A 14,195-nucleotide genomic window follows, 5' to 3' on the forward strand; every position below is an offset into this window, starting at 1 on the left:
TTCCTGCTGAAATCTCGGTGTTTCCAAATGCATCTGTCAAACAACACTTTTTATTTAGTAATCTAACAGCTATCCTTTCCTTTGTTTTTGCCTAATGAGTTGTTCAGCCCCTTAACTTTTTTTTCTTTCAGGGTATAAATCGCTTTGGGAAATTTATAGAATAGTATTTCAGGTATCAAATTTGAATTCTATAAGGAAAACTATAGAGGGGGCCTTAATGAGATGAATTATGTCAAATGAAGGCAAGTAACCTACATTGAGTGCATTCTTGGGAAAATACAAAGAGACATGCATTATATTACTGTCTAAAATTTAATGACTGAAAGTGCTGTTGTTTAAGAACTTCAGGGATTCTATAAAAAATATTTTAAGTAAATTTTCCTTAAAAACTTTGCACTCTCACACATCTCCAAGAATTGAAATTCAAAGTTGGTTTTAAAAAGGAGGAGGGCTTAAGACCTTAATGAAATGACTAGTTATTTAAGTTTTTTTTTTTTTTTTGTGGTACGTGGGCCCCTCACTGTTGTGGCCTTTCCCGTTGCGGAGCACAGGCTCCAGAAGCGCAGACTCAGAGGCCATGGCTCACAGGCCTAACCGCTCCGCGACATGTGGGATCTTCCCAGACCAGGGCTCGAACCCGTGTCCCCTGCATCGGCAGGTGGACTCTCAACCACTGCGCCACCAGGGAAGGCCGTTATTTAAGTTTGATTGAAGAAGGTTCCCTAGCTACACACCCTGCTGGGTGTAGAAACGGAGACCAGTCAGATCAGTATTTTGACAAGAAAGGGCAGGACTTTTCTTTAATTACCGGATCAGTAAGACGGTGAGCTCTGTTCAGTGACATAACTGAACATCTCAAGCCTGTGTCTTTCTATCCCTTTACACTGTGCTGCCATAGACTTTAGAAGTGCTCTTACCAACGTCATTTTGTTGGCTAGCACACTAGTCCTGAGATGCTGGTATTACTCTTTTCATCTCCGTGGTGAAGGGGAGCAGCACGGCCAGGAGGGGCAGGAGCAGTGGTGCTGGGAGACGCTGGTGTCCCGCACCCGCCTTCCCGGGATGGAAGCCCCCGGAACCTCCCCGCCAGCCAGCATCCTTTCTGCTTCTCTAACCCCTCTCTCTGTCTGGTGCCGCGGGATGTGCAGGCTGTGCGTCCGAGGAGAGGCTTTTTCACAAACTGTTTGATCGTTATAACCAGTTCATCAGGCCCGTGGAAAACGTTTCCGACCCAGTCACTGTGCATTTTGAAGTGGCCATCACGCAGCTGGCCGACGTGGTAAGCGCAGCGGAGGGTCACCACGAGGCCTCGGAGGCCCCAACTCTGAAGGGTCCAAGCAATTCCCACTCACTGCACTGGGTAAATAAAGGGATTTTTGAACACAAACAGACAAAATCTACAGAGCGCAGCCCTTCAAAGCCGGCCCGTTGGGAGGGATCCACTCTCCCCAGGGTTGCCGTCACTATTCTCCTTAAGGCGATGTTTTTCTGGAAATGCTCTCAGCACCAGTTTATGAAACAAAGAAGCGAAAGGGCATTTGAAGGGGGTATACAAAGGGAGCTAACTCCATTGTGCACCTATTATGCACCAGTGTCCACACTTAGTGGCTGTCATCTGCATTTTACAGCTGGGGAGAGGAAATCTCAGGTAAGGAACTTTCCCAACATCATACAGTTACAGATGGCGGCCCTGGGGTTCAATCAGCACTGTTCAACCCCAAAGCTCATGCTCTTTTGACTCCGTATAAGGAGAATTGCTTTAAGTCTCCTTTGTTATAGAAGAAAGAGAAAATTCACCTTGTTTCACATAGGGTTCCATCCAGCCCTGAAAAACTGATGGGAATTTGGAGGTCTTAGTTTAATTTATTGCTACCCTGTTTAAGGGACTAGAGTTCTTCCTTTTGAATAATCTTCACAGCCTAGTTGCTGGGAGAGGAGGTGTGGGAACTGATACCCTAACAGAGGACAGGGTTCTGGGCTCCAAGGCATGGCAGGGCGCAGGTTGGCCTGAGGCACTGGACTCGGACCAAATTCCAGGAATAGGCAGGCTCAGGACGTAAGGGGTAAGGGACGTCCTGAGCATCTCTGAGACAATGGTGCACAGACCGAGGGAGCAGCCCAGGCTCTGGACGGCAGCGGGGGGGGGGGGCCTCCTTCCTCTCAGCTTTGCCTGGAGAAACAGTGGTGGCTCCAGGTGCACCTGGGGGAAGACCTCAGTCATGGATATGGAGTCCGGGCTCACCATGTTTCTCCGGTCCGTGCTTCCCAGTGGACTGGGCTGACCCTGACCTGATCCTCTAGCTTCTGGCCCAAGCTGGAAGTGTGTATATGCTGATAAATACTGGTTTAAAAAAAAGTAAGCCAGATGTTTTACCTCACTTAGATGGGCCCACTAATTCCTTTAATAAACATTTATTTAGTACCTATTCTAATCCCGCCTCCCCTCTCACCTCAAATAGCTTAGCACTGGTTATTGGTCTCCTACCAGGCTGGAAGCCACACTTGGTATGAATTGGGCTGTTATGAATGGAGAACTGGACTGAGTTTCCCCGAAAGTTTGTGATACAGCATCACTTCAAATCCATGATCTATACACCCTTTCAGGACATTGTTCTGAAGATGGTGGGTGGAGGATTGCTGAATACAGATTTTGGTATTTGCATTTGGCTGCTATCAGAGGTTGAAAAACACACACATGCTCTCTCAGATTATATAAAACAAGTTTATTTTTTTCTTATGTAATAGAAATCTAAAGGTTAACAGCCCAGGTTAATATCAGGTGGCTTTGTGGTAGTGGTTGCATCACAGTGTTTGGTTGCCCAGGTTGTGCACTGCACAACTCCTGAGGATGTTAATCACATGAGCTATGATGCTAAAAGCATAAACTGTGACAGGGACCAAGGTTCCTTCTATCTTTCTGTGTCACCATCCTTAGCATGTGATTTCTTCCCTCAGTGTTGCCTTGTGGTCCAGGATAACTGCTGATTTTCACTCATCATATTCACATTCTTGGCCAGAAGCAGGAGGAAGAGAGAAAGGGGCACATACCAGACATCTGTGACTTCCTTAAGGAGTTTTATTAGAAGTCCTACTGACAGCTCTGCTTCCTAGCTCATTGACCACCCCTGGCTGCAAGAGAGTCTTGAGAAATATAGTTTTTTAACTGAAATTTTATTTATTGAAATAATCATAGATTCACTTGCAGTAAGAAATAATAGAGGCCTTGTATACCTTCTTTGACCAATGGCAACAACTACTGTATCTTTCATTTCTAAAATTTTGTCATTTCAAGAAAGCTATACATAAATGGAATCACACAGTATGTAACCTTGTGGACCGGCTTTTCCACTCAGCATAATTCTTTAGAGATTCATCCAAGTTGTTGCTTGTATCAGTAGCTCGTTTCTTCTGTTTTTTCTTCCAGTTTTATTGAGATATATTTGACATACAACACTGTATAAGTAAGGTGTGCAGAATAGTGATTTGACTTACATACATCATGCAGTGGTTGCCGCAATAAGTTTGGTGAGTCATTTCTTCTTATTGTGAGTAGTATTCCGTGGTATTGATGGAGCACACTTTGATTGACCTTTCACTGGTTGAAGAACATTTGGGCTGATTCCACTTTTGGTCTTTTACAAATAAAGCTGCTAAGAACATGTGTGTACAGGTTTTTGGGTGAACATTAATCGTTATTTCTCTGGGATAAATGCCCAGGGGTGCAATTCCTGGGTCATGTGGTAGTTGTGTGTTAGTTTTAAAAGAAACTGCCAAAATGCTTTCCAGAATGGCTGTACCGTTTTACATTCCTACCGGCAATATGTGAGTGATCCAGTTTATCTACAGCTTTGCCAGTATTTGGTATTGTCACCGTTTTTTATTTGAGTTATATTAGGTATGAAACGATATCTCATTGTGGTTTTAATTTGCATTTCCCTAATGATTAATGATATAAAACCTCTTTTCATGCGCTTATTTGCAATCTGCATATCCTCTAAGGTGAAATGTTTGCTCATGTCCTTAAGCCCATTTCCCAGTTGGATTGTTTGTTTTTACTATTGAGAGTTCTGGCTATATTCTAGATGCAAGTGCTTTGCCAGTTTTGTGGTTTGCAAATATTTTATCCCAGTTTGTAGCTTATCTTTTCTTCCTCTTCACATGGGCTTTCACATGAAGTTTTTAATTTTGATGCGGTCCAATTTATCAATTTTCCTTTTATATGTCATGCTTTTGGCATCAAGCCTAGTAATTCTTTGCCTTATCCCAGATCTTATAGGTTTTCTTCTATGTTTTTCTAAAAGTTTTATTTATGTCTTATGTTTAAGACTATGATCCATTTTGAGTTAATTTTTATATAAGATATGAGACCTAGATTTGTGGTTTTTAGACCTGTGGGTGTCCAATTGCTCCAGCACTATTTGTTGAAGAGGCAATCCTTTTCCCACTGAACTGGTTTTGCACCTTTGTGAAAAATCAGTTGAACATATTTGTGTGGGTCTATTTCTAGGTCCTCTATTCTGTTTCATTGATCAGTGTGACTATCCCTCCACCAACACTGCACTATCTTGATGACTGTAGCTGTAGAGTAAGACTTAATATTGGCTAAAGTGATTCCTGCCACTTTGTTCTTCTTTGTCAAGATTGTCTTAGCTATTCTGAGGCCTATGCCTAGAATAAGCTGCCTATGTCCACAAAAAGCCTTGCCCTGATTTTGATAGGAACTGCATTAAACCTGCAGATCAGTTTGGGGAGAAGTGACATCTTTACTCTGTTGAGTCTTCCAGTCCATGAATGTGGGATGTTTCTCCATTTATTTAGCTCTTCGTCCTTCAGGATTTTGTAATTTTCAGTACACAAATCCCATACATGTATTGTTATGTGTATATGTAAGTATTTTATTTTATCTGGGGGTGACTGAAAATAGTATTATGCTTTTTTTTTTTCTAAACCCCACATTTGTTTATTTATTTATTTTTGGCTGTGTTGGGTCTTTGTCTCTGTGCTAGGGCTTTCTCTAGTTGTGGCAAGCGGGGGCCACTCTTCATCACGGTGCACGGGCCTCTCACTATCGTGGCCTCTCTTGTTGTGGAGCACAGGCTCCAGACGTGCAGGCTCAGTAGTTGTGGCTCACGGGCCTAGTTGCTCCGCGGCATGTGGGATCTTCTCAGACCAGGGCTCGAACCCATGTCCCCTGCATTAGCAGGCAGATTCTCAACCACTGCACCACCAGGGAAGCCCTATTATGCTTTTAATTTTGGTTTCTCCATGCTCATTGTTAGTATATAGAATTTTAAGACTTTTGTATATTGATCTTGTATCCTAAGATCTTGCTGAACTCACTTAGTTTCAGCATTTTAATAGATTCCATGGGATTTTCTTTGTAGGCAACCTTATAATCTGCAAATAGAGATAGTTTTATTTCTTCCTTTCCAGTCTATGCCTTTCCCCCCTTTTTCTTGCTTCATTTCAGTGGCTAGAACTTCCAGTACTATGCTGAATAAGAGTGGTGACAACAGACATCCTTGTCCTGTTCCCAATCTTAAGGAAAAAGCATTCAGTCTTTCACCCTTTGGTATAAAGTTAGGTGTAGCTGTTTTGTAGATGCTCTTATCAAGTTGAGGAAATTTCCCTTTATTCCTAGTTTCACAGAGTTCTTAATCATGAATTGATGTTGAGTTTTGTCAAAAGCTTTTTCTCCATCAACTGATATGATCACATGGTTTTTCTTCTTTAGTTTGTTGATATGGTAAATTACATTGATTAATTTTTGAATGTTGAACCAGCCTTGCATCCCACTTAGTCATGGTGTATAACTTTTATACATTGTTGGATTCAGTTTGCTAATATTTTGTTAATGATTTTTGCATCTAAGTTCATGAGAGATATTGATCTGTCATTTTCTTTTTTCGTAATGTCTTTGTTTGGGTTTGTGTCAGGATAATATTAGCTTCACATAAAGAATTTGGAGTTGTTCCCACCTCTTCTATTTTCTGGGAGAGATTGTGGAAAGTTGGTATTGATTTTTCTTTACATATTTGGTAGAATTCTTCAGGGAAACCTACTGGGCCTGGAGATTTCTTTTCCAGGAGCTTTTTAATTATAAACTCTATTCTTAAATGGCTATAGGGTATTCAGACTGTCTATTTATATCACTTTTCAGATTCTTTTCCCTTATTGTTTATTACAAAATATTAAGTATATTTCCCTGTAGTGTAGGTCCTTGTTAGTTAGTTTGTGGTTTTTGAGGAATAGGCCCATTTCTTTTAAATTGCCATATTTATGATAAAATTAAAGTTGCTCATGGTATTATCTAACTTTTTAATGGCTATAGGATCTGTAATGATAGCTCCTGTTTCATTCCTGATATTGGCGATTTGTGTCTTCTCTCTTTTTATTTTTGTCAGTCTTGCTAAAGGTTTATCAATTTTGTTGTTTTTCCCCCAAAGAATCAGCTTTTTGTTTCATTGATATTCTTTATTGTTTTCCTGTTCAACTTTATTGATTTCTGTTTTATCTTTATTTTTCCTTCCTTGTACTTGCTTTGGGTTTATTTTGTGCTTGTTTTTCTAATTTCTTGAGGTAGAAACTTGTATTATTGACTTGAGACTTTTTCTCATTTCTAATGTAAGCATTTAGCTATAAATTTTCTTCTCAGCACTTTTTTTTTAGCTATGTCCCTCATTTTTTGATATATTGTATTTTTGTTCCCATTCAGCTCTATGTGTTTTAAAGAACTTCCTTTGAGACATTCTCTTTGACCCATGGATTATTTAGAAGTTCAGTTTCCATGGGTTTAGAGATTTTCCTGTTGTCTTTTGGTTATTGATTTCTAGTTTGATTCCATTATGGTCAGAAACACACTATGATTCCAATTCTTTTAAATTTGTTGAGGTTTGTTTTATGGCCTATGATAAGGATACGCTCTGTGTTGGTTAATATTATATGCATGATTAAAAAATGTGTATTCTGGTGTTTTTGAGTGGAGTATCTATATATGTCAATTAAATTCTGCTGGTTGATTATGTTGTTCAGATTTTCCCTATTTTTGCTGATTCTATTGATCGCTGAGTTCTATTGGTCGCTGAGAGAGGGATATTGAAGTCTCTAACTGTAATTGGGGATTTGTCTGTTTCTTCTTTCAGCTCTATTAGTTTTTGTTCCATATAATTTGAGACTCTGCTGTTTGGTGCATATATGGTCAGGATCATTGTGTCTTCCTGGTGGATTGATCCTTCTTTCATTATGTAATGTCCCTCTTTGTCTTTAGTAATTTTTTTCCTCTGCATCTACTTTGTTCAGTATTAATATAGCAATTCTTATTGGTGTATTAGAGTCTACTTGTCCTCATGTGGGGCACCAGAAGTCCCTGTGGGCCATATTCATTGTTGTCACTGAGCCATGGTGAGGTCTGGGAGTGACTGTGATGCAGTACAGCCCAGATGCACAATTACCAACTCCCTTCTAGAAGACTATAGGCCGTCTGCTGCTGTTTGGGCCTCAGGCTTGGCCTTAGAGCACCAGAGAGCTCTACATGGAAGGGTGTTTGCTGCTGCATAGAATGAACTTGGCCACAAGGTTTAATGAGTGGCTGATCTTCAGAGTAAGTGTATTTCCACTGTCCCACTCATGGGGCCAGGACAAAGCCCTTGCCCAGTGTTTTTGATGGCCTGGTATATCTGACATGACAAACCTGAAGGCTTTCAAAATGTAGCCCACCTGGCCTTTCTGATCTCAGTCTCTGAGTCTGTGGCTGCTGCTCCAGAATCTAGTCCATTTGAAATTGTAACTCCAATCCTTTAATTGAACCAGGTGTCAACTAATTTATTTTCCCAAGAAGGAGACGCAGGGTGATGGTCCCAGGAATGTGGGGTTGTACTGTGGGTCTCTGGCCTCCTTCAGCTGGGCTGTCTGATAGCAGTTCCCATGACCGTAGGTGCGGTCTGGCATTGGATGGAGAATGCAACTTTCCAGACCCGGTCCTGACCCATAAACTTGGCTGACACCTCTGAGGGTGTCCATCCACCATGAAGCAGGTCCACACCACATGGAGCTTCACCAGGCTGTGGAAGTATAGATAGGGAGACAGGAATACTGTCGGGATGATATTGCCAACTGATTTTAATTCTCAGAATACAACGTTCTAGTTCACAGTGTGCACTAGTTCTCTAAACAGTGTATTAGTGGACAGAGAGGAAGCAGTCGTTGGAAGTTGCTTATGACTGTTACCTCCGAGACATTTCTGGACTGCTAGAGCTAGTCCATTCCTGACTGACAGCCAGTGGTTTTATTGACATGGCCCCTGCTTGAATCTGCTGGTCACAAGGTATGAGTAGAAGACACTGTCCTTAGACTTGGGTAATTGTAAAGTCATGGATAAGTAATAGTCCATTTCTTTGCTTGCCCTGACCAATAGAAAACCATGAATGTAACTCCTTTTGTTGACCTTTTACAACCCTGGGGCTTATCATGACTTGACACAAACCCCTTTGAAGGAGGAAACTGGTGAGGTCTCCAGGTAGTGTTTTCTGGGGGGCATGGAGAACTGCAGAGCAGCAAACCAGAGTGGGCTGGTGTCCAGCCCTGGCCACAGCTTCCTCAGCCAGTGTGAGGTGTTTACTCTCAAAGGTGCTCATGTGTCTGGGGAAACAAAGTTGGTAAGTTTTGGGAACCCACTGCCGGCCACTGGGTGACCATCAACAGCCTCCAGGTGTTGCGCTGTGAGACTGCTGAAGGTTCTGGATGTGTCTTCAGTAGCTGCTCCACTGAGAGGTGGTAGCTGATTAGGAACACATTATATTTGGCATGTCATCCTGGAACGCTTTTATTCAAGAGACCCAGGACTCTTTGCAGGTCATTTAGGTACCTGCTTAAACCACCTCCTCAGACAAGCCTTCCTGGATCATCCTGTCTAAAAGAGATGTGTGTGCATGTGTGTGCAGACACACACACCACTCAATCCCTCTTTATTTTTTTTCATGGGACTTATCACTATCTTACATTATACCATGTATCTATTATTGATTTTCTGTCTCCCCAGCTAATAGCTTAGGCACATGTAGGTAGGGATATTTTCCATCCTGATTACTTCTGTAGCGGCAGCATTTATAGAGCGCACAGTAGGTACTCAATAAATACTTGTTAATGAATGATTGAAGCAATCGGGAGTGGTTTGGTTGAGAGCAGTGCTCTGGGGAGTGGCAGGTTCCAGCTGGAGAACTCCATGGTGAGCTGAGGCTGACCCCTTGAGGGGCAGTGGGGCTCAGGACTCAGAACCTAGAGGGTGCTGGGGCACAGCTGAGGAAGAAGATGGCAAAAACAATGATACCCATCACCATCTTCAGGACTTCCCCTCCCTCCCTCCCTCCCACTCCCTCTTCTCTCCCTTCTTTCCTTTTATGGGACCAGAAATCTTTATGGGCTACAGTGGTCAGAAAGGCTTCACAGAAGTGGGACTTCAATCAGATTTGAAAGACACTCATAAAGCCACATTTCAAAGTCACAGGGTTGGGACCAGTGTGGAAATATTGTATTTTTGGCTTTTTATAAATTGCCTTTTCAGTCTTCTTTTTTTCCCTCCATTAGAATGAATAACTCAGATTGGCTATTTTTAGTTGTAATTTTTGCTCTAAGATTCACTTCTATTAGCAAGTACATTTGAGGCTAAAAAATATTGTTTCTTCTTCCCAGGATGAAGTAAACCAGATCATGGAAACCAATCTGTGGCTACGTCATGTACGTGTCTACGTCACACGTTCTTCTCTCTTTTTTTTTTTTTTTTTTTTTTTTTTTTTTTTGCGGTATACGGGCCTCTCACTGCTGTGGCCTCTCCCGTTGCGGAGCACAGGCTCCGGACATGCAGGCTCAGCGGCCATGGCTCACGGGCCCAGCCGCTCCGCGGCACGTGGGATCTTCCCGGACCGGGGCACGAACCCGTGTCCACTGCATCGGCAGGCGGACCCTCAACCACTGTGCCACCAGGGAAGCCCCCACACGTTCTTCTCTTGGAATTGTGTCACACTTGTGTGTCAGTTTAACAACATCCAATGGATAAAATCCACTAGCATTCCCTCTTTGCATCTCCAGCTTATGATAGAGCATAAAATATTAACTAGCTCCAAAGCCCAAAGTTCAATCTGGTAACGGCTGGCTGGGTACAAGCTTCATGCTGCAGAACTTAGTGACAGAGTTCTCTCTGACTCTGCTTTGGTGGTTTCAGCTCTCAAGTCTCCTATTTTTGTCTGAATCTCGAGCTCCAGAGCCAGATTCTTGCCTACTCTTTGATCCTGCTCTGGGTTAGATTCCCACCGTCTGGTTTTATCAGTCATACCATCTTGTTCTTCCTTCCTGTCTCAATCTTTTATGCAGATTGTGTAACAAACCCATCATCATACACTTGAATTATCTTTTTAATACTAGAAATGGATTGCTACTAGAGATTGAACATAGTCCATGGAATATGGAAGCTGAGCCTATAAACTTGGCTAGCTAATTAATAATCAATAGATAATTATTTAATATCTATATTTGCCCCAAATCAACTCAGCTACCTTGTTCCCCATGGATTTAATCTTCCAACTTTTGGTAGGGAACCAACTCTTTAAATAAGAACTTTTTCAAAAAGTTGTGGAACCAACATAGAATTAACGTTGGAAGAAAGTCAAGAATTTTTAAAAACTGACCTCTATTCCCTTTAGATCTGGAATGATTATAAATTACACTGGGACCCAGTGGAATATGATGGCATCGAGACTCTTCGTGTTCCTGCGGAGAAGATCTGGAAGCCTGACGTTGTTCTCTACAACAAGTATGGGCATCTGACAGCCAGTCTCTTTCCAAAGTTGCCTTTGGTACAGGCTGACCCAAAGCACAGGGGGGTGTCACTAATGGTGTCTGATTTACTTTGCAGTGCTGTCGGCAACTTCCAAGTCAAAGGCAAGACAAAAGCTCTTCTTAAATATGATGGCATGATAACCTGGACTCCACAAGCTATGTTTAAGAGTTCCTGTCCTATGGATATCACTTTTTTCCCTTTCGATCATCAAAATTGTTCCCTGAAATTTGGTTCCTGGACCTATGACAAAGCTGAAATTGATCTTCTAATCATTGGCTCTAAAGTGGACATGGATGATTTTTGGGAAAACAGTGAATGGGAAATTGTCGATGCTTCTGGCTACAAGCATGACATAAAATACAACTGTTGTGAAGAGATATACACAGACATAACCTATTCTTTTTACATTAGAAGATTGCCGATGTTTTACACCATTAATCTGATCATCCCCTGTCTCTTTGTTTCATTTCTAACTGTGTTGGTTTTCTACCTTCCTTCTGACTGTGGTGAAAAAGTAACGCTTTGCATTTCAGTTCTGCTTTCCCTGACAGTGTTTTTGCTGGTGATCACAGAAACCATCCCATCTACGTCTCTCGTGATCCCCTTGGTGGGCGAGTACCTGCTTTTCACCATGGTCTTCGTCACCTTGTCCATCGTGGTGACGGTGTTTGTGTTGAACACCCACTATCGCACCCCGACCACACACACCATGCGCTTGTGGGTGAAGGCAGTCTTCCTCCAGCTGTTACCCCAGATCCTGATGATGAGGAGGCCTCTGGACAAGAGGAAGGGGACAAGATATGACAAAACCCCCAAAGGCTTCTCTGGTAGACCAGCCAAAGTCAAGTTTGATCATCGCAGAGAGCCCAAACTTCTTAAAGAATGCTGCCACTGTCGTAAGTCCAGTGAGATCGCCACCAGCAAGAGACGATTAAGTCACCAGCCTTTACAATGGATGACTGAAAATTTGGAGCCCTCACCTGAAGTTGAAGATGTAATTGACAGTGTTCAATTCATAGCAGAAAACATGAAGAACCAAAATGAAACAAAGGAGGTAAATGTATGGCTCTTCTAGCCTGTTCACCCGCAGCAGGCCTGGGGGCCCTGCATAGACATGTCAGGTCTTCAATGTGAGTTCTGTTTGCAAGACGGTCAGGGAGTGGTGCCCTAAGAACCAGCCCTGTGATGATGCAGTTATGGGTGAACTGCCCTGGGGAGGGGGTGGGGTAAGGTGTAGCCTCAGAGCAAATCTCTGCCTGCAGAAATGTCAACTCAAGTAAAATCTGGTTAAAATAAACACTCAGGGCAACCTTGGTTTATTAAACTGAGAGCCCCTGTGTAAGGAAGGGTGGGAGAGGAAAAAGCCGGCTGAAGGGCAGGAGGAAAGCCTGCAGGGCTGGTCAGTCTGGGAGCCTGGGAGGAAGGTGGCGTGAGCCTCCGGCAGCTCCAATCCCACTTACTCCACTGGACGGGGATCCAGGTGCTGATTGAATGAACCTCAGGGATATTTTTAGCATCAACACAGTCTGCTTCTGTGGCCCAGAGTCTAACTATAGCAGCTCGGACCTCCCCATCCTCCAGAGAGAGAGAGCTCAAGAACTTTATGCCCATTTTCCATACCATCAGGATGACTAGCTGGGGGCCTCTGAAAACTCCTGCCGCCAGGGGTCTGGGTCTCACCTGATGGCAGTACCCATCATTCTTATCTACTCATGAAAGGACATTGCAGGCCTGAAGTCCACCCATGGGTGCTGAGGCGGACACAGGTTGCATGTCACACAGGTCGGGGAGGGGGTGCATCAGGGCCAGGTGAGCCTAGGACTCCCCTCTGTGGTGACACCTTCGTCCAACTAGGGGACAGTGGCTGCTGACTTGATCACCACCAGGTAGGGCTCTTGGAGTTCGGGAACAGGAAGGACATGAGAGATGTAACGAACTCTCCCTGACCAGCGTGATCCCGAGTTCTAGAGGGCCACTTATTCCTGAGGGGGGGCCCATCACATCGCACGTCCTACACCCCCCGCCTCAAACCCATTTCCCAGACCTGCCAAGGAGTCAGACTGTCCCGTGGTGTCCATGACAAGAGTGGATGAGAAATGTCACCTGCCCTATCAGTAAATGAAGGATGTTGCACCCATCAAGCCATCAACCAGTGCAGTCGCCCCCAGCTGTGCACCCTGAGGGGATTCAGGGTGGAGGAAAGACGGATGCTGGCCCTAGATTGCTAAGTTGCACATCAAAGGAACGATTTCCATGAACCCAGACCCTTGCATCTTCCCATACATAGAAAAGCACTAAATTCCTTAACTTGAGATGTCTGGTTTTCTTTAATTAACAGTAATCTTTTTTTAAACGTTTTTTAAATTGAAGTATAGTTGATTTACAATGTTGTACTAATTTCTGCTGCCTAGCAAAGTGACTCAGTTATACACACATATACACTTTTTTGGTATTCTTTTCCATTATGGTTTACCTCAGGAGATTGGATGGGGGGGAACCACGATATGTAGGAGGTTTTGCAACAAAAACCAGGTGGTCAGAACATCAAAGGATTACTGTTGCAGTCAAATGCAACAAAATGTTCTACAACAGTAATCTTTTGATGTTCCGGCTACCTGGTCTTTGTTGCAAAACCTCCTCTATGCCCTGACTTTTTTTCCCCTTACCTCTTCATGGCAGTCCCTCAGAGTGATCTGAGAGGCTGCCTCCCGGGCTTGAATTCCTCAGAAAATCCACTGAATAAAACATAATTCTCAACTGTTAGGTTATGCATTTTTTTTTCAGTCAATGCAAAAGTGGAGCTCTCCGAGCAGCTCTTTCTGGGGTGCTGCCTGCAGTCAGGAGAGGTCCTGTGTGCCCACATAAGCCTGCTCACTCTGCAGCCCGCTGTCCCAGGACTGATGGAGCGCACGCACCCACCCTCTGCAGACAAATGGAAGTTCTCCGTGTGCTACAGAGGAGACACGGGTTAACCAGAATCACAGGGATATTTGCTTTACAATTGCCAGGAAATCTTCTGTGAAAAGGAAGCAGCTTATTTATGAGACAAAGCTTATCTCCCATGGTTTTGATTTGTTTTTTACAGCTGCTTGATTTTTGTCTTTCAGGTAGAGGACGACTGGAAATACGTGGCCATGGTGGTGGACAGGGTGTTCTTGTGGGTGTTTATAATCGTCTGCATGTTTGGAACTGCAGGGCTGTTTCTCCAGCCACTCCTGGGGAACACAGGACATTCGTAAGATGGACTTTCCCTTTATCTTCAGAAACGTACAAGACACTGTGTTTGTTCCATGTTTCCCCCACCACAAAGAAAGGGATAGAAAGCTTCACACCAAGTCCCCATCTAGATGGAAAAAGAGGACTT

General features: G+C 43.3%; 1 protein-coding gene across 1 annotated transcript; it reads left to right on the plus strand.

Moving 5' to 3' along the window:
• The first annotated feature begins 1,196 nt into the window (after positions 1–1,196).
• Positions 1,197–14,195, plus strand: CHRNA6 (cholinergic receptor nicotinic alpha 6 subunit). Its single transcript, XM_082608761.1, has 4 exons — positions 1,197–1,279; positions 9,688–9,732; positions 10,695–11,885; positions 13,939–14,195. The coding sequence occupies exons 2-4, from the start codon at positions 9,706–9,708 to the stop codon at positions 14,068–14,070; spliced, it is 1,350 nt and encodes a 449-aa protein (XP_082464887.1). The 5' UTR covers positions 1,197–1,279; positions 9,688–9,705; the 3' UTR covers positions 14,071–14,195.

This window comes from Mesoplodon mirus (assembly GCF_964341445.2).
Source record: "Mesoplodon mirus genome assembly, chromosome: 20".
Classification (NCBI taxonomy): domain Eukaryota; kingdom Metazoa; phylum Chordata; class Mammalia; order Artiodactyla; family Ziphiidae; genus Mesoplodon; species Mesoplodon mirus.